This window comes from Scardinius erythrophthalmus (genome assembly GCF_964197995.2).
Source record: "Scardinius erythrophthalmus genome assembly, chromosome: 21".
Classification (NCBI taxonomy): domain Eukaryota; kingdom Metazoa; phylum Chordata; class Actinopteri; order Cypriniformes; family Leuciscidae; genus Scardinius; species Scardinius erythrophthalmus.
Genome location: NC_138241.1, coordinates 23957331 through 23977236, shown reverse-complemented (window position 1 = coordinate 23977236; position 19906 = coordinate 23957331). Strand labels below are relative to the sequence as shown.

At 36.5% G+C, this 19906-nt stretch overlaps 4 protein-coding genes across 9 annotated transcripts; 3 read left to right on the top strand and 1 right to left on the bottom strand.

Moving 5' to 3' along the window:
• pdcd2 (programmed cell death 2) lies at positions 1 to 2616 on the top strand. 2 transcript variants are annotated; one of them, XM_081351485.1, is made up of 7 exons: positions 18 to 226; positions 296 to 404; positions 579 to 818; positions 905 to 1048; positions 1132 to 1232; positions 1317 to 1430; positions 1813 to 2247. In XM_081351485.1, exons 1-7 carry the CDS (start codon positions 89 to 91, stop codon positions 1975 to 1977), a joined length of 1011 nt encoding a protein of 336 aa, XP_081207611.1. In that variant the 5' UTR covers positions 18 to 88; the 3' UTR covers positions 1978 to 2247. The 2 variants fall into 2 exon arrangements, with proteins under 2 accessions (XP_081207610.1, XP_081207611.1); XM_081351484.1 differs by having other exon boundaries at positions 1 to 404; positions 1813 to 2616.
• A 4-nt stretch (positions 2617 to 2620) lies between these two features.
• tbp (TATA box binding protein) lies at positions 2621 to 7386 on the bottom strand. 3 transcript variants are annotated; one of them, XM_081351481.1, is made up of 8 exons: positions 7263 to 7386; positions 5662 to 5799; positions 4912 to 5237; positions 4683 to 4770; positions 4312 to 4403; positions 4062 to 4229; positions 3724 to 3818; positions 2621 to 3611 (listed from the first exon to the last, which is right to left on the bottom strand). In XM_081351481.1, the coding sequence occupies exons 2-8, from the start codon at positions 5710 to 5712 to the stop codon at positions 3532 to 3534; spliced, it is 900 nt and encodes a 299-aa protein (XP_081207607.1). In that variant the 5' UTR covers positions 5713 to 5799; positions 7263 to 7386; the 3' UTR covers positions 2621 to 3531. The 3 variants fall into 3 exon arrangements, with proteins under 3 accessions (XP_081207607.1, XP_081207608.1, XP_081207609.1); XM_081351482.1 differs by having other exon boundaries at positions 5662 to 6023; positions 7263 to 7358; XM_081351483.1 differs by having other exon boundaries at positions 5662 to 5794; positions 7263 to 7309.
• A 419-nt stretch (positions 7387 to 7805) lies between these two features.
• Positions 7806 to 11948, top strand: LOC308681765 (N(4)-(Beta-N-acetylglucosaminyl)-L-asparaginase). Of its 3 annotated transcripts, XM_081350878.1 has the most exons (10): positions 7823 to 8026; positions 8405 to 8543; positions 8731 to 8887; positions 8987 to 9035; positions 9306 to 9344; positions 9565 to 9653; positions 9795 to 9810; positions 11080 to 11147; positions 11459 to 11563; positions 11695 to 11941. In XM_081350878.1, exons 1-10 carry the CDS (start codon positions 7903 to 7905, stop codon positions 11800 to 11802), a joined length of 894 nt encoding a protein of 297 aa, XP_081207004.1. In that variant the 5' UTR covers positions 7823 to 7902; the 3' UTR covers positions 11803 to 11941. The 3 variants fall into 3 exon arrangements, with proteins under 3 accessions (XP_081207005.1, XP_081207004.1, XP_081207006.1); XM_081350879.1 differs by lacking the exon at positions 9795 to 9810 and having other exon boundaries at positions 7806 to 8026; positions 9565 to 9660; positions 11695 to 11948; XM_081350880.1 differs by lacking the exon at positions 8405 to 8543 and having other exon boundaries at positions 7863 to 8026.
• A 308-nt stretch (positions 11949 to 12256) lies between these two features.
• Positions 12257 to 19501, top strand: rab1ab (RAB1A, member RAS oncogene family b). The gene is made up of 6 exons (XM_081350647.1): positions 12257 to 12426; positions 15199 to 15271; positions 15523 to 15618; positions 16459 to 16554; positions 16687 to 16818; positions 18240 to 19501. The coding sequence occupies exons 1-6, from the start codon at positions 12413 to 12415 to the stop codon at positions 18435 to 18437; spliced, it is 609 nt and encodes a 202-aa protein (XP_081206773.1). The 5' UTR covers positions 12257 to 12412; the 3' UTR covers positions 18438 to 19501.
• The last annotated feature ends 405 nt before the right edge of the window (positions 19502 to 19906 follow it).

The window sequence follows — 19906 nt, the reverse complement described above, 5'->3', positions numbered from 1 at the left end:
GATCTTGTTTGACCCGAGCCCCAGTCTCAGATGAACAGACACCCGCACATGACTCTGAAACCTTTTGCTTTATATGAGAGTTTGACAGATGGCTGCAAAAGCAGTAAAAGAGTCTAAAACAATCCCTGAGGTCGCGTTGGGCTTCTTAGAGGAGGCAGAATCATGGCAACTTCTTAGCGACCAGTTTCCAAGTAAAGTCGGAGGGAGACCTGCGTGGTTAAGCCAGGTGGATTTGCCAACTGTGTTTGAGCTACAGTGTGAGAAGTGCAAACTCCCAACAGTGTTTCTTCTGCAGGTGTATGCGCCTGTTACGGAATATGATCGATGCTTTCACAGAACACTATTTGTGTTCTGCTGTAAGACACCAGCCTGCTATACAAGAAATGACAACAAGTGCTTTAAAGGTAATTCATGAGCTGTCGAAATATGTTGAGTAGAACTTTCTGATGTATTACCCTTTGTCTTTGTGTTCATTTGGGCATCATCCCTCATATTATTTAAAAGTGGTTTCGTTTTAATCGTGCAAGCCTCTGTATAACATTAACATAAACAGTATTCTGCTTTATCCCCATTTCCAGTGTTCAGATGTCAACTGCCAAGGAAAAATGACTTTTACCCTTTTGATCCACCTTCTGATGAGAAGCCAGACCACGCAGTGGATGAACATCAGGTTCTGGAATCTGGGCTCAAATTGTGCAGACTGTGTGGCTGTCTGGGACAGAAAGCCTGCTCTCGATGTCACTCTGTCACATACTGCAGTAAAGAGCATCAGACCATAGATTGGAAACACCGGCACAAGAAAGAATGTTCAAATGAGGGTGAGTGAATGCTTTAATTATACATGATTTCTAATGATTGCAGCTTTAATATATATGTTGTGTTGTCTTCATATTTGGATCTACAGCTTCTCAAACTTCAGAGGAGCTTAATTCATTTCTCTTTCCTGAGTGGGAGCTGGTAACCGAACCGGAAGAGCTTCCAGCAACAGATGAGGAACACCATGAATCCCACAGTTTGGATCAAGAGAGCACGGCGTGCTTAAATAACGGTATGCCTTTCAGAACAGATTCAGCAGCTTCATATTTCTATGTCTTGTCTAGGATTTGTCATTCAGTTTTTATTTACTCTCAGATTTGGAGGACAGTGAGCTAGAGAGTATGGCGTTTCATGAAACACAAGACGCTAAAGTGTTTCAGAAGTTCAAGAGGCGAATTGCTAATGACCCACAACAGGTCAGTTATAAGAGCAAATGCTACCCATGGGTAATGTCTGTTATATGGTTCAATGGTTATGTGATTGTATATGTATTTTTTAAGGTTTTGCGGTATTGTAAAGGAGGATCTCCTCTATGGGTGTCAGCTGAACATGTGCCACGTGATGAGGAAGTTCCAGAATGTCCATGTGGTGCTAAACGTCTCTTTGAATTTCAGGTAATGTAAAATACATGTTAAATATAAAAAGCACATTGTCATTTATACACTAATATTTGAAAGTTTAGGGTCAGTAAGATTTTATTCAGCAAGGATGCGTTAAATTGATCAAAAATGACGGTAAAGTTGTTTATAATGTATATATTCAAAATTTCTATTCATCAAAGAATCCTGAAAAATATTAAGCATCAAAATGGTTTTGAACATAGATAATAAATATTTCTTAAGCACCATAATCAGCATATTGAAATTATTTATGAAGGATGTGAAAAACCCAAACCTTTGTTTTAAAATACACAGCTATGCTTTGGTGTATCTCTTACATGTCATACCATTAGATTAACTCATTTCACTGTTTAAATTGTCGCTGTGTTTATTTCAGATCATGCCTCAGTTACTTAATCACCTCAAAGTGGATAGGACAGATGCCAGCATAGACTGGGGGACAGTGGCCATCTACACATGTGCTGACAGCTGTGACCGAGGCACTAAATATTCTGCCGAGTTCATCTGGAAACAAGACTTTGCAGGAGATCAAACTGTGTAGAATTAGTCCATGCAGATTAACTATTATTTAGACTTATATAATAAAGAAATGTGAACAATAAAGGATTGGTTCTTTTGAGGCACCCACATACACCATTTCTGTCCCTAACTGAAATTAAAAGATGCTTCTTCACGAGAAGCATATATATATATCATTTACAGAAATTAATACTTCTATTCATCAATGATGCATTCAATTGATTAAAAGTTACAGTAAAGCTGTTTACATTGTTAAAAAATATTTCTATTTCAAATAAATGCTGCTCTTTTCAATTTTCCATTCATTAAAGAATAATGCCTTACAGTTTCCACAAAAATATTAAGCAGCTCACACTGATCTATAGAATGACGTCATTATATATATATATATATATATATATATATATATATATATATATATATATATATATCAGTGGCAGCTCAACTATTTTCAAGATTGATAAGAAATATGTTAGCATAAAATCAGCATATTAGAATGATTTCTGAAGAATGATGTGACACTGACTCTTAAAAATTCAGCTTTGCAATCACAGGAATAAGTTACATTTTAAAATATTAAATTGTAATATTTCGCAACATTGTTTTTACTGTATTTTTGAGTTCGGTATTCTTGCTAAACTTAAATTTGACAAGTTCTTGCATTTAAAAAAAAATAAAAACCTACAATTTGTAAAGCAATATCATAACATGTTTATTATGCCTTTGTTCCTGCCTTGTTATTCGTAATACAATTGTGTCATTTATTATTTGGCGAAGGCCTGGAATGAAATCCAAATTAATCTCACACTACCTGTTTTTCTGATTGCAAAAACTGTCTTATTGACATTCTAGAACAATAGAAAAACATTTTTAGATACTGTAGAGAAAGCTGAAGTTGGCAAAGATTTATTTGCATTCAATGTAGCAAAGTTAGTTACATAGACAAACAAATTAAATTAAAATGGCGTCAGTGCTTCACATGGGGTTATTGGGAGACCTACAGCACATCATACAATGAAATGTGATTTCAGTTGTTAGATATGCCAACTGTAACATCTTATTTAAAACTGTAACTTAAATGTCAAATCCACATGATTTCAACAACTTGTTTGCAAAGCTTTGTTAAAAAATAACCAAAATACGCTCCTTCAAAAATAAAAATAAAATACTCGCACTGTTCAACAAAGGCATAATTTCCCAGACATATTCCTTTCACTGATGGGCAGTCAACACAGACCATCAGTAATGCAATACACATAAAACCTGCTAATAAAGGGAATGTGTAAAAGTATCTATACTTATGATGAACATACGTCATAAAACCATTAAAGAATTTGTTAAAACAATCAAACATGGATAAAACAGTATTTTGAAAACCGAATGGCAGGTGAGAAACATTTTAAAAAGGTAAAATAAAAACATGTTATCCTCAAATCGGTTCACTTTCTAAGTGAAGAAAAAGGTGTCCTTCTTATTTACAAGCTTACAAAAGTAAATGAAACGGCGTAGGTCATCCCAGACATAGGGCTCAGCCAGTAATTCACCAGCGATAACAGAATGATGCTCTGCCCAGAGATTATGTAGTCTTCCTGAATCCTTTTAAGATTGGGTATATATTCTCAAACGCTTCATAGATTTCTCCTCTAACCTTTGCACCTGGAAAAAAAAAAGAGGAAATTCTCATTATGCAACCTCAATATCACTCAGAATCTCATACTAGCATTGAAAGTTAATGTTTGTGCCATTTTAAATACAACAATGACCTCACCTGTGAGTACAACTTTGCCTGAAACGAATATTAAAAGGACAATTCTTGGTTTGATCATTCTGTAGATTAATCCAGGAAATAACTCCGGTTCATAGCTGGGGAAAAGTATCAGCAGGATATTAGCTTTTATATCAAATGGTATTAGTTTTTCCATCTCACAGACAGAATGATTCTGATTTCAAAAGCTCAGTGGATTAAATATTGTACTAGTATATTAAAATAAACCCATAAGCATAATTTAAGTGGTACAAACAGTAATAGAGTAGAAAATTCGAATTACTTTAGAAGTTAGTTTGAGATGTACTATAAAACCGATTAATTAACAAATATAGACAAACCTGCTAAACTGCTGATGTGTAAGCACCAGGCCCTCTAACCGAATCGGAAACTTGACATCGCAGCTGCCCACCATGTTCTGAATTTTGAAGTCTAAGAATTTGGCAGGAAAACCCAACTTCTGCACCACTCTGGCATATTTTCTGGCTGCCAATCGGGACTGTTCCTCACTGCAGAAGGCAAACACACACACTGCTGTTTGTTCTACACGTGTGTGACAGGAAGAAAACCACAGCAAGATGGGATTCGTACCTTTTGGCTCCTGTGCACACCATCTTCCCTGAGCTGAAGATGAGGGCTGTCGTTCTGGGTTCTCGTATTCTCATAATGACAGCAGCAAAACGCTGAAATAGTTATTAATGAATATATGAGTTCAACTAAAGTGGATGTTTATGCTATTTTGCTTATTGTTTAGTACACTTGCACAAGTAATTTTGATTTAAGGAAAGTCAGTTCACTTTGTGGTCATATTTGCAACAACTCCAGGCATCTATTTCATGCATGCAAGGCCAACTCTAATCTACTTGAAACATATTTCAAATCAGAAAAATCCAAATCTGACATAACCAGTCCCATAATTTTTTAATGGTCAATGCTTTAAAAAAATAAAAATCTAGTCTTACCTTTGGATTATATTCAGCATTTCTGGCTCGAAGTGCTATCGTCTTTAAGTCAAGTTTGCACCCCAAGTTTACAGTGGACACAATGTTCCTTAAAAATATAATGTAACTTTTTTTAACATAACATGGTAATTGTAAACCGTTCTAATAAATTCAAAATGACAGTCATGTTAAGATCTTCTAGATGATCATCATCGCAAATACATTTAATAACCATTATACAAGAACTCACTGTAACTGGGGAACTATGCCAGAGCTCTCTGAGGCCGGTGTGGCAGGAGTGACGGGGGTCATAGGGGTGAGAGGTGTGTTATAAAGTGGCGTGTTGCCTGGCAGTGCCGTGGTCGTGGAGACCTGTGAGTGGTACAGCTGGGGTGTCTGGCCTGAACCTGCCACCATCCCACCCTGCTGTTGTGAGGCAGCCTGTTGCTGCTGCTGCTGTCGCTGCTGCTCCTCCAGGAGGGACAAGCTGTTGGTGTTCTGCACTGGCTGTGGTGTAAGACCCGTGCCATACGGCATCATAGGACTGAAAAGGGTCAAGCCAGGCGTCATGGATCCCTTTGAATAAAGACGAGGTGAATTAAGTTCATGCATTGAATAAGTTTTGATTAAAATACCTGTTTTGTAAGGCCTGGAATACACTATATGATGCCCAGATTTACAGTCTGGAGGAGTCAACACTAGTTGGCGAAAGTCAGAGCCAATCACAACATCAAAAAATAGCCTCAGACTATGACTCCATCCAGTCAACGAATATTGAACATGTTTGATTTTTTGGGCCGATTTTATGACACATTTTCATTTGTCGTGCGTCTGTGAGGTTGTTGTGTTCGGAACGAACGAAGTCTGGTAGTGTGCGATCCTCAGTTGTTTGCCTAGTTTTCTTCTGTAACCATTTACAAAGTTGTAAAGTGTAAGATGCCTATGGTTTAAAATCGGTTAAGCTGTGTATTCCAGCCTTAACTATGTTTACATTACTCACCTGTGGAGACAGCCCTTGAGTAAAAGGAGGTATACTGTTGTTCTGCTCCATATTGACAGGTTATGAAGCAAAACAACCTAGCAGTGATTTCAAGACTAGCTTAGGTCTTCAAGTCTCAGTGGCTTCAGAAGACCTGTGCTGAAATCAAGAACAAACAAAAACACTTAACACACAACAGCACAATACTTCTGAGACACTTCCGTGTATTGTAGACAGATAAATAAATGCAACAAAATTGCATGGTTTGGGTGTAGAATAAACAGTGTGGGGTGTCATTCATTACTCCAAGTTAATTAGGAAATTAAATTTAAAAGAGATGGGGTTTGAGGGTGAGTCCGTGGGACTGTTTCTGGGGGATGAGTCTGAGGGAAGAACAGGAAACAAGGGTAAGGAGAATGCAGAAGACAAAAGGTAGGTAAAATAAAAAGTGAACCCCCAGAAACAGTCCCACGGACCCAGCCCCAAACCCCATCTCTGCAATAATAATTAATAAAGGCTGGTTTAAAGTACTTCTTCCTGCCTCTATGTGGGTTCCATTCAGACCTTAACATTAAGTCTTTTACTGTTATATGTCAACAAGATTCAACAAGACATTTTCACCCGGCTATGGCTATACCCAATGTTTAGATCTGTTGTGGTATTTATGCAAATTACCACCTACGTAATTAGATTATGCACCGTTTGCCCATGTTAAACTATTTCAAAAAGCTTGAAATACATTTTTCGTTTGTCTTGATGCAAGTAATCAACTCAGTAATTTTCATGGTGATATCTAAAGATTAAAATGCTTACCCTATTCACGTGAGAAAAAGAATGAATAGGCGTATGACTAGGCTATATTAGTGTCTTTTTAGAAACTTTCCCCTAATGGGATTCTACGGGGCTTTTCCTGCCTCTATGTATTAATGTTCATGGGTAGCCTAAATGGGTTCCATTCAGACCTTAACATTAAGTCTTTTACTGTTATGTGTCAACAAGATTCAACAAGACATTTTCACCTGGCTGTACCCAATGTTTAGATCTGTTGTGGTATTTATGCAAATTACCACATACGTAATTAGATTATGCACCGTTTGCCCATGTTAACAAACTATTTCAAAAAGCTTGAAATACATTTTTGTTTGTCTTGATGCAAGTAAGTTAATCAACTCAGTAATTTTCATGGTGATATCTAAAGATTAAAATGTTTACCCTATTCACGTGAGAAAAAGAATGAATAGGCTTATGAATAGGCTATATTAGTGTATTTTTAGAAACTTTCCCCTAATGGGATTCTACGGGGCTTTTTTTCCTTACTCAGGAGGACATATAGAGGATACAAAATCAGTTGAGTTTGCTTCTTTTGCAATTTGTCCTAGGTTGACCCCCGTTTTGCTTAAAATGACTGGACTAACAACTGAGTTGACAGTTAACCAGGTAACGTTAACGTTAGTAGTGATCAAAACATTACTAATGTCTACGGAGCAGACTGAAGCCCAGCGTGGCTAGCTTGTGCCGCTAATCTGTTCGTTACAAACTCAAACAATTCTGCTAAATATATAACAGACATCTTTCCATAAATAGTGTCATAACTTGTGCATTTAAAAAAGAGCAAAACAAACCGGTAATTCGCAGGATCCACCAGGCTGGCTGAGAGTTTGAGTGGAATACTTCCAGAAACACAGGGAGCGCGCACAACATGCGCAACAACTTCCGCCGAGTTTTTTTATTATCTTCCGGTGCATCATGGGATTTTTAAATATATATGCACACAATCATATACCAAAATATAATATTTTTAACACTTTATAAAATATCATGGGAAATTATGCACTTATAAAAAAAAATACTAATAAGTATGCGTATAGTGTAGTAAAAAGGTGTTTCATCAATGAATAAAATGTTTTGGAATGATATTCTCATATTAATATTAATAATAAAAGACTTTTGCTCATGCATTTAATGAAAACACTGGTATTTTTAATCGTATGAAATTATAACAAAACTGGAAAGCCAGACCCCTTCATTTTTATCTATATGCAACTTCCACAGTAATATTAATGATTCTATCATATGTGTTTATTTTTCTTTCTCTCCCATGGCTATTCAATTATTTTATTTTATTTTCAATTTTCACTTTCAATTAACGCCCTGACTTTTATTTTGAAATGGTTTTTTAACAACCCTCGGGCTTACATTTTTACTTTCACTAAAGAGGGAAATGAATGTTTCCCGTAGATAAATACATGTATACATATTTTAATGCACTTAAGTCAAATGGCAGCTGTGGGGACATGGTCTTTCTCTCGTCCTGCAGTGGAGAGAATGAGATGTATGCTGCTAGCTGGACAAAATGCTACAGATGTTGTAGAAACAGTAATGGCAGGTAAATAGACAGCTGTTGTGCCCTTCATCAATCAAATACTTTAACTTTTATTATTTAAAGGGGATAAATACAGGTACTGTTAATAATGAAGGATCTGGTTGGACCTTCAACAATTGTTTTTGTAACTATGTTTACTGGAGATTCAGTAATTATCATTAGAGAATTCATTCCCATTTTTCATAATCCCAGGCATTTGTTGTAAATGTTAGCAGACTTTGTTTATTTAAGGGATGTATTGGAACTGTTTAAAAAGAATTTATTTACTAAATATGCCATACATATGAAGTAAATGGTTTTCTATATTATGGCATCTTTCTTTTATAAATAATAACCAGGCATAGGCCTGTATGCTTTTCTGATAAATGTTTACTCTCTCAGAGGTTGAAGATGATGCAGACACGGGGCGGCACATTGTTGGCAGAGGAGGATATCCAAATTTCAAGGGAGTGGTTGAATGTGATGCTGCAATTATGGAAGGTGTGCCAGGGAGATTTGGGGCAGTGGCTGCACTGCGAGGGTAAAATAAAAGTCTTTTGAGTATTTTCTCCATTAGAATCTCTTACATATAACAAAATTGCCCTTTGGTACAATGCTTTCATTTGCAATGCACTGATTGGAGAGAGAAAACAAACAAACAGGAAATCATTTTTTTTCTATAACTCCTGGCCCAGAACCATTTTGTATACTTTTGTTTTCATCACTAGTATTGCACAGCCATGTCGTGTAGCTCGCCAAGTAATGGAGAAGAGTCCTCACAGCTTGCTTGTTGGAGATGGAGCAGAAGCATTTGCTCTGGATCTAGGTTTTACATCTGAGGCCAATGACAATATGCTCTCTCACCATACAGCTACTGCTTACCGGGTATTCACACACATGGTTACTTATTATTTAAATCCCTAGAGAGAATACATATGCTTAATGACATTTTTCTGTTTTCTTATTTTATATGTGCTCCAAAAGGAATTCCTTGAAAAAAATCAACCTGTTAGTGGTGGGCATGATACAATAGGTAAGACATTAATATAACCTGAAATCTTTCGCGATGAGTGAATCATATATGCGGCTAACCCATTTTTTAAGTCTGATGACTCAACCAGGTTGTGGTGGGGGTTGGTTAACTCACTTGGCAGAGAAACATCTACTATGACTCTAATTATTTCTGAACTGGTTATGGCCTAATGTAATCAAATGAATCTGACATGTTTATAATGAACTTTTGTGACAGCTTTATGGTAGTCAAGCAGTGCATTCCAGCTTAAATTGGTTTACTTTCTCATAGGTCTTATTGCTCTCGATCTAAGTGGAAACATAACAGTAGGTAAGGTTGAAAATGTTTACACTTCCTGTTATCTTTATTTCTATAAAAATACTGTTTTGATGTTGTAGTTACATTTGGGTTCATATTTCATAATTATGAATGATACAGTATCAATATGAGTCTAATTATACAAATGTGATGTTTGCCAGGTATCTTTGTACAAATTCTGTTATTTGACAACTATCATTTGTATGTTCCTAAATTTAAAAGTATTGTGCAGGAGTTTCTACATCAGGAGCTCCCTTCAAATCACCAGGGAGGGTGGGGGATTCTCCGCTTCCAGGCTGTGGTCTATATGCTGACCATACAGTAAGATGTGCAATCTGCAGGGCTTTTTATCATTAAACTCATAGTCTGTTTCTTTACTATAAAATTATATTAATTTTAAAAAGTATGACAAGTTTCAGTGTTATTCTATTTTAGTATGACAGCTATTCTCTGTATTTCCAGGTGGGGGCTGCAGCAGGTAGGGTTTTTTTTATTTTTTATTTTTATTTTTTTATGCTTTTGACTTTGCAGCCTGAGCTTGTTCCTCAAATGTATCGTTTCCTCATTAGACTGGATTAGATTTAACACTTTATTAGATTAAATTAGATTGTACTATTGACCATACAGTGTACATATTTTGGGGACTTTACATCTGAAATACATATGGACAAAAGTATTTGTCTTAATTATTGAATTCAGGTGTTTCAATCAGACCAATTGCCACAGATGCATAAAATAAAGCACCCAGCCATGAATTCTGCATTTACAAACATTTGTGAAAAAGTGGGTCGTTCTGACAAGCTCAGTGAATTCAAGCGTGTTACTGTGCTAGGAGGCCACCTCTGCAATTAGTCAGTACGTGAAATTTCTTCCCTGCTACATTTTCCACGGTCAACTGTGAGTGGTATTATTGGAAAGTAGAAGTGTTTAGGAACAGCAGCAACTCAGCGACAAAGCGGAAGACCATGTAAAGTCACATAGCTCTCTGCTGATTCCATACCTGGCATTAATATCAGCACAAAAACTGTGTGACGGGAGCTTCATGGAATGGGTTTCCATGCCCGAGCAGCTGCATGCAAGCCTCACATCACCAAGTACAATGCCAAGTGTCGGATGGAGTGATGTAAAGCACACTGCCACAGGACTCTGAAGCAGTGGAGACGTGTTTTCTGGAGTGACAGATCACGCTTCTCTGTTTTGCAGTCTGATGGGCGAGTCTGGATTTGGCGGATGCCAGGAGAATGTTACCTGCCTGACTGCATTGTGGCAAGTTTGGTGGAGGATGGATAATGGTATGGGGCTGTTTTTCAGGAGTTGGGCTAGGCTCCTTTCTTCCAGTGAAGGGAAATCTTAATGCTTCAGCATTTTGGACAATGCTATGATTCCAACTTAATGAACAGTTTGGGGAAGGCCCTTTTCTATTCCAGCATGAATGTGCCCCAGTGCACAAGATCCATAAAGACATAGTTGGATGAGTTGACCTCAACCCTATCGAACACCTTTGGGATGAAATGGAACGGAGATTGTGAGCCAGGCCTTTGCACCCGATATCAGTGCCTGACCTCACATCCTTCCCAGAAGAATTGAAGCTGATATAGCTGCAATGGGGGGGACCAACTCCATATTAATGTCATGTATTTAGAATGTTATGTCATTACAGTCCCTGTTGGTGTTATAGTCAGGTGTCCCAGTAAATTTGTCCTCATAGTGTATGTACTTTCAAAATATATATTCTCTCTGTCTACAGCTACAGGAGATGGAGACAAAATCATGTGCTACTGCCCAAGCTTTCATGTTGTGCAGCTGATGAAACAAGTATGTAATTCTGTTTTGGTATAAATTAAATGATCACCTTGGATGAACATACAGTCGTGTATTTATTTAGGTAATTATACATAGGATTATGTCAATGTATCCGAAGGCCGAGGTGAAATTTGTCTTCAGTAGTACATTTCATGTTGAATACTAGGAGCATCTGGGTATCCTGATGGTTGTGTCGTTGACTAGTGGTGGTGTAAAGTGAAAACGGTCAATGAAAATCTCATTAAACCATTAGCAACCTGTTTGTACTTCAGTAAATTAGATCTGGCTCACATTTCTCTCATCTGTTGTTGTCTGCTACCAAGGGCTCATCTCCTAATGAAGCCTGTCATGCTGTGCTTGCCGACATACAGAGGAGAATAGGTGACGATAAATGCTTTGAAATTGGGCTTATTTCTTTGAATATGAAGGTAAACACCTTTTATATGGTCCTCTGTATTTCCTTTACTCAATATAAATATTATTTTAAAATATTTTTGGTATGCTGTTTCTATATTTTATCATGCACAAGGTGATTCCTGTACTTATGGTCTTCTCACAGGGAGAGGTCGGAGCTGCATCTTCAGTGGAATTTCCATACACATTCTGGAACCAAGGGCTGGGTTCAGTGGAGGAGCTTATTAACCAACCAAAATCCCTAAACGTTTAATTTCTACTCATTAAGCATGTGGGTGATCAAAACCTTATTACTTTTAACATTTGTTCAACTTTTCGAAGCGTTCTATGAAAAACTACTTTGTTCATTATTCTTCATAATCAATAAAGAGTTGGTGGTTTGGTTCACCGTTTTTTTTGTTGGTTTTTTGATGTGTATTGATCAGTGACTCACACTCACGTTAGCCAATGCCACGTTTCACAAATGACGTAATTTTCTACCCCTTATGATAGGGGGCAGGATTTCGCCAGTCCTAAGCATGAACGATTCAAGTCTCTATGAACTCAACTTGAGGGTTTAATAGATGTGGGTATTGTAGTCCTTTATACAGACATCTTCCTTTAGCACTGGCCAGGTGTTATCTGAATTAAACTACAACTTCCGCACAAGTTCTGATGACGACATAGCCTACGCAATCTCTTTAAGGAGTTCCTATTTCCTGGTTGAAGAGTCAGCCATTTTGGGTTTCAACCGACTAGACTTTGCGGCAGCAGCTAGCCAGCTAGTTACTTTTTAATCGGAAGAAAGGTTATTGTTTCTAGTCTCTTCACGCCGCGGAGTTGTTTTGTTAGAAGACAGCCGTTTTCACAGTGTCCAGTCCACGATGAATCCCGAATAGTAAGTGAATGAGTTTTTACACGGCTTGTTTGTCGTTACTGTGCTTATAATTTACCTGTAGCTACTTTTGACAGGCAGCAGCAATGATGACTAGCTGTGTGATCAATCTTACCAGTAAAGAATATCACGGTAACGTTATTTGATATACTTCACCGGTCAAAACCGGAAAGCTTCGTGATTTTCAAGACAATCATTTTTAACACATCGCTTTCTCTAAAGGAGTCAAAACTTTTGTAATTAAACGGCTGTTGTATAGCGGAGCTCAGTCAAGTTAAATATCCATCCGCGTTACATTTATGACAAGTAACGTTAGAGCTCATTAGTTAGTCATACCGCACCTTTACCATTTCTTACATTGTGATGTTTAAATTTCCACTCGTTAAAGCAGATTTTAGCTGTCTGGCATCAGTAGGAATTATTATGAAAGCTAGCTGATGTAAGCTAACGTCTCGGGTAGCATTTTATTTACTTTTTAAACATCTTGACGAGCCGGTAAAGTGGGTAACGTTAAATGGCTTAAATATCGTTAACATTTTTAGTAACGTTAACCTGTTGCTGTTCTCCAATTTTATCAGAAAGAGGGTTTTGATTTAAGTAGCCATTTTTTGTCAATGTCAGGAATGTGGACTTGTAAATTACTAATGAGTTTTCAGAGTCTGTCGAGTTTATTTATGTTAATACAGCTTTTAAAGTAGTCTGAATGTAATTACTTGTCTTTTTATTCATGCGTTTTTATCACCTGGAGTTCCTACACAGAAATACAATCACGTGCCTTGTTGTTTAACACAAAAATTTAATCACAGGTGTGTAATTACTGTACGCTTTGACACTAAACTAAAACATAAAAGTCAGGGTTTCTATGTCTGGTTCTTAGAAATAAAAGATTGTTTAGTAGGATTTAATAGACACATTTCCACAACACCAGTCTGATTTGTGCTATCTTTATTTCCTTATTTGTACTGGTTTACATAATCTTAAAATGTGTTTTGTCATTGATTCTATGTTTCCTGTGTTCATTGGCACTGAATTGTGAGGTTTCTATACTCCTGTCCAAATGAATGAATGTGCAGATGTGAAGTATGTCTCAAGGAACTGAAGTGCCCAGCCCTTCCTTTTGCAAGGTAGTCATGTGTAGGTCACATGCCAAATGACAAGCTACATGGTCTATTACAACCATCACTAGTGTGAGTGTTAAGCAACTCAGTTGCTTAACAGACTTCATGTCAGCTGTTGCATGAATTTTACATGGGCAGATTAGGAGTGAAATAGCCTATGTTCTGTCATAGTTAATAGCCTAGCTATTACAATGGTGCTTGTTTAGTGGGTAACACTCATTTGTAGTTTCTCTTTCGGTTCTTCTCGAATCGTATCGAAGATTCAATACTAAAGTGCTCACAGATTTTATTGTGGCTTCCTAAGATTACATGAATTGTGATTAAATAAAGATAGTTAGCAAGTAGGACTTCATGCATATTATCTGTCTTTTCTGACACAAGTTTTTAACGTTCAGCTCAATTGTAGGACTTAATGCAGAATTTCAGATCTGCATGATACACTTTTAAAATGCACACCTCTTTGTCTTTCCTAATACTGTCTCTCATTGTTGGTGAAAAAAAGTTTGTTATTATAGTCATATTTAAACTAAATATTTTGCATCCATAATTAACTGTAAAGGAACTTTTGCTACACCTACTTATTCTGTTTGATAGAAATCAGAAAGTATTGCAGTTTGCAAACAGAGGGTCTTTACATGCAGTTTTTTTTTGTGTAGTGACTCCCTACACAGGATCGTTTGTTGCAGTCAACCTAACAAGGAGAGCATGACTTGAATTCAGTGGAAGGGTAGAGAGGAAAACATCAGACTGTTCTGCTGAGTCGTCGATGAGCTGGTCTTGACCAGGCCGATCTGCTGAATTTCCTTCCTATGGACTTTTCTTACTAGGCCATGTTGAATAGGGCCAGAGGATTTAGCACAACGGGCAAAAATCCCTCTCTGTGGAATGCTTAATCAGCTTACTCAAGTTTCCCGACCTCAGAGGTCCTCAAGCACATTGTCTCTGTTAAACAAACATTTTATTTTTTGCATGCACAAGTGGTTTTCCATGCACAAGTGTCTGATTTACTGCATTTCCAGTTGAGTTCCATCAGTTGTCAACAATAAGTTTGACCTATTTCACATGTTGCAGGGGGATTTTAATGAGCTCATTGCTTAGCCTATGTATGCCTAGAAAATAAACAATGCGAAATATACAATGAAAGAAAGCAAGAGTTGGTTTCATGCATGTCTTTTGAGATGTACGCCATACTGTTTGCATCAGTATAATTTTTACACTACCGTTCAAATGTTTGGGGTTGTAAGACTTTATTTTTTTATATTAGCTAATACTTTTATTCAAGGATACAAAGTGCTCAAAAGTGACAGAAAAGACATTTCTAATGTTACAAAAGATTTACATTTCATATAAATGCTGTTCTTTTGAACTTTATATTTATCAAATAATCATGAAAAAGTATCTAGGTTTCCAAAAATATTAAGCAGCACAACTGTTTTCAACATTGATAATAAGATGTTTTTGTTTGCTTTTTAGCAATTAGAATGATTTCTTAAGGATCATGTGACACTGAAGCCTGAAGGAATGATGCTGGAAATTCAGCTTTGCCGTCACAAAAAATCAATTTAAAATATATTATTGACAGAAAATAGTGAATATTTCAGGCAAATGCACTGTCAAATATTGATGGTCTAAAGTTTTGTTGCTATTTCTCTTGCAGTGACTATTTATTCAAGCTGCTCTTGATTGGTGACTCTGGTGTTGGAAAGTCTTGCCTTCTTCTCCGATTTGCAGTGAGTAGACTAAGTTTTCCTAGTCTTGTCCTCATGGAGGCATTTCTGTCATTTTTGCTTGAATCTACATTAGTATTTCTGGTCAGAAGTGGCAGAGGTTTAATAATAAAAATTATTTAATTTATGAAATGAATTTATATAATATTAATAAGAGAATGTTATATCACATTTATAGTGAATTAAATTGAACTGAATAAGAGATCTGACTACTGAAACATCTAATTCACCTGTTATTTGACTTTTTTTTTCAGGATGACACATACACAGAAAGCTACATTAGCACTATTGGTGTGGACTTTAAAATAAGAACTATAGAATTAGACGGAAAGACCATCAAACTTCAAATCGTAAGTTCCTTTATATCCTTTAATGAAATGAATGGTTGTGAATAAGACATGAGCTGAATATTTAAGCATGTGATTGAAGAAAAGTAAACACTTGGTGTTTAGTGGTATCATTTAAATTATTTTGGGACAGCATCAGAGAGAAGGGTTATGCCATGTTTAAAGTGGTCACATAATCTCAGAATTTAATTTCCCTTGATCTTGTGATGTAAATTATGCCCGAGAGGGACTTTTCTCTGCTAACTATGAATAGGGCTGGGTTGACTATATTGATTACTCAATTTTAGCCTATCTCATTTTGATGAACCAATATCAATTCTTAAGTCGCAAGAATTGATCTTTTATTCTATTCTGTTTTCTGTTAATACATGAAGAAAACTTCACTACAGAACATATAATAGCAATAACTTTGTGCTTTGTTAATTTCGAAAAGAAACAAAGTCTAAGCTATGTGTTTCTGGCAATTTTATCATGAAATTCAAACAATAAATGTAATTTTTTACACACTTTAATATGACGTGACAGATCGCTGTAGCGCCTCATTTCAAGCAGCAGAGTGAGTGCACACGAACTGATCATCTCTTCCTCTTTACTACTAGTTATAGCACAAAATATGAACAAATAAGCATGAAAGAAACATTACAACCTACTGTAATGATGTGATGTCCCCATAAAACTGCTCAGTGTTTAAAACCGCATAAAGTGAAATTTTACAGCATTAGTTAAGAGAATCAAATCAATTTGTGAAATCTGTGCCACTATTGCTACTATAGCTAAAATAATATTTTGAGAGCCTATTTTTGTGTTTGATTCTGGTGTCATATGATTCCTTCTCCCTTACAGTGGGATACAGCAGGACAGGAGAGGTTTCGCACAATCACATCCAGCTACTACAGAGGAGCACATGGCATTATTGTAGTCTATGATGTTACAGATCAGGTGAGCTCATCCAAACCTTAAGCAAGTGTCCTAATTTTACTTTAAACACCTGTGGAAATGCCTTGAGAAACAACTTTTTTTACTTCTGCTCCACTGTATTTATGTTTTAATGTTTTTTTCCATTGCTCTCAGGAATCCTTCAATAATGTTAAACAGTGGCTACAGGAGATTGACCGCTATGCCAGTGAAAATGTTAACAAGTTATTGGTTGGCAACAAGTGTGACTTAACAACAAAAAAAGTGGTGGACTACACAACGGCAAAGGTAATATTGCTATTCTCCATATTACTCCGTTTATTCCAATATTATTACGACTCTACCTGGCTGTCTACCCCCTACATAGCCAGCTGCCTTCTAACTAAAACGAGAACTCATAACTGACTAATTTGGAATGGTATTCTTGGGCAGCAACACAGTGCATTGGAGACTCCTGATTTCAATAGACTTAAGTCTTATCGTCTTGCTACGCTAACAGCTTGATGTTGTAATAAGCATAAAAATACATAGAATGCACTCATATTTATTACTATTCTCTTTATTCCCTGTTTACACTCTTGGTAACATTTATAGAGCGTATAGATTTTAAATAATACAAATTATATGTAATGTTTTTATTTACTTCTCTATACGTTTATGCTGTGTTTTGGGGGTTATGAAGTACCTTTTTACAGCAAAATACCTCAACTACACCACTAACATGCATATTGAAATATTACATTTTTATGAAAAAAACACACTAACGATTACAGTATTTTTCAACTGCTTAGACACAAAAGCAAACATTTGTCTTGCGTTGTAAACACCTTTGCCATATTATATTTTGGATATATCATATACACAGTTATTCAAAACTTAAAGCTCTTTCATGAGCTTTTATGTACATTTCTGTAGAAGATTGAAAGTAATTGGCAGAGAAATGTTGAAAAATTCACGGTAAACACAAAAGCAAGATCGAACCCACCTTTTTTCTTTTTTTACTGTAAGCGTTTGTGGTTGTGAATACAGTATTACACAGTCCGAAAAACCTATAACTTGACCTTTGGCCTATTCTAAAGCCATGATTGGTTGGTGTTAAGTAAAGCAAGTGTTTGCACATGTGAGTTAGAGTTAGTGTGATGCACTGATGAATTAGTGTGGCATTTTGATAGGTTGTGTTTGAGAAAGGAAGTCAAGATACTTCCTGTTAGATTTTTGTGTTACATAGAGAATTGTGTGTTGTGGTTTGCAAAAAGTGTTTTATGAAATTGAAAAGTGAGTTGAAGGCCAAGAATTGGTGTATGGTTTTGCAGATTTGGTGTGTGGTTATGGTGTTTGAGTGTCAGGTTTCAGAAATTGTGACAAGTAAGGATTTTGTGTGTAAGCAGTTAAAAAAAAAAAAAAAAAAAAAAAAGTGTAATTACCATATGCGATTTTTGAGGTTTTCACAAAAATGAGTTCATTAAAACCTCGTCTAACCCCAAAGCTCAAATAGTTTTACTCTGCTTGCTTCTCGACGGTGCTTCCCCTCGGTACAAGTACCATAGTTGGCTAATGATGCTGTAAAATGATGGTCGGGCGTGTGCCTTAAGTTTCTGCCTACATAGGCAGCTCACTAGGTTTTGGAGCAGAGCCTATATGCACATAAGACTTGCAGTTGTTCACTTTTCCAATGTTCTAACAGAAATAACTGCTTGGTTTATCTCTAGGAATTTGCTGATTCCCTTAGCATTCCTTTCTTGGAAACTAGCGCTAAGAATGCTACCAATGTGGAGCAGGCCTTCATGACCATGGCTGCTGAGATCAAGAAGAGAATGGGCCCCGGAGCCACCGCTGGAGGTTCTGAGAAGTCTAACGTGAAGATCCAGAGCACTCCGGTGAAGCCTGCATCTGGAGGCTGCTGCTGAGACCCCCTCAACCTCGACCCCCCCTCTCACCTCGGCCCATGAATCTTGGAGCAAGAGCCCCCACAATAGGAGAAAGAATGGGGAATAGATCATTTGTTATGGAGCAAAGAGTGAATATGGAGAATAGAACGAATAAAAGAGAGTGTGAAACAGGCAACAATTAAAGTTACCCAAGTTGTACTGTATGTAGCCGCACTACCAAAAACATTCAAAAATCTGCTGCCCCCTCCCCTCCCCTCCCCTCCCCTCCCTGGCTTTTCACAAACTGTAACTGATGAGATTTGGTAACGGTCAGTCCCCTTCACCCCTGCCGTCTGTCAGGGGCTGCTTTTAACCAACCCCACATCAAGAAAGGATGGATTTCATTTTCCCTCAACGATTTTAAATTCTCTGTGTTGCAGGTTTCTAAGAATAATGTGTGTATTTATCTCACTGCATTCCTACTGCAGGGCTGGTCTGTGGTCAAAATTCAATGACGTTTTGTTTTTCTGTCCTTTTTCTTACTTTATTCTTACTTGTTGATTATTTTACTGTTGATATTTGCATGTGTAGGTTTCTGTCCCCACAGATTGTTTTGTCAGTCTGTTGCGATCAACCGGGCAGCGGTGGTTCCCAGCTCAACATCGGTTTAGTAAAATATATGTACATATACATTGTGTGTATATATATATCTGTAAGATCTGAATTGACAACTCTGTAGAGTTAAATACATGATTCGAGTAGTTTTAACTTCTTTTTCCATTAAGTTGTGTCTGCAGACTTGTAGTTTTGTTGCGCAATGTGTAACAGTTAACAAAATTATAAATAAATATTGTACGACCATACTGTACAATATCAGTATGTCTGCAATTATTGGTGGGACATGTAGAAACCATTTGTGTTTTATTTATTCAACATTTATATGCAAATATATTGTTCCAGTAATATACAAGCTCTTAATCTTGGCCATTTACCTGCGGAATTCATTGAAAGCAACAAATTCACATTTTGCATATGTGACAAACACTATGTTCTCTTTTTCATAATAAAGACAAATGAATTCATTTTTTGAATGAACTTGGAAACCGTTTATGTCTAGTTTATAATTTTTTGTTGTTTTGGATGGATATTTTACATCCCAGATATGGGATATTTAGTACAAGTAGGATTGTTGCGGTACATGGCCCTTACAACACTCCAAAAGGGGTTCATTCATATTTTAGTATTTATATACCATCATGGTGTTTCTAAATAATTTGAATTATTTTTTACATTTTCAGTTTTCATTGCATTTTTTTTTTTTTTTTTTTTTTTGCTTTCGGCATTTTCTCAATATGTTGTATTTTAATTCCAATTTCAGTATTCGTAATTTAATAATTCAGCATAAATGTATTTTATTCCAGTTGGTCCAGAGTTTTTCAGCTTATATATCTATAATTTTTTTTTTAATGAATAAAATCTTTAGTAGGTTTAGTTTGAGCTTTAGTTAA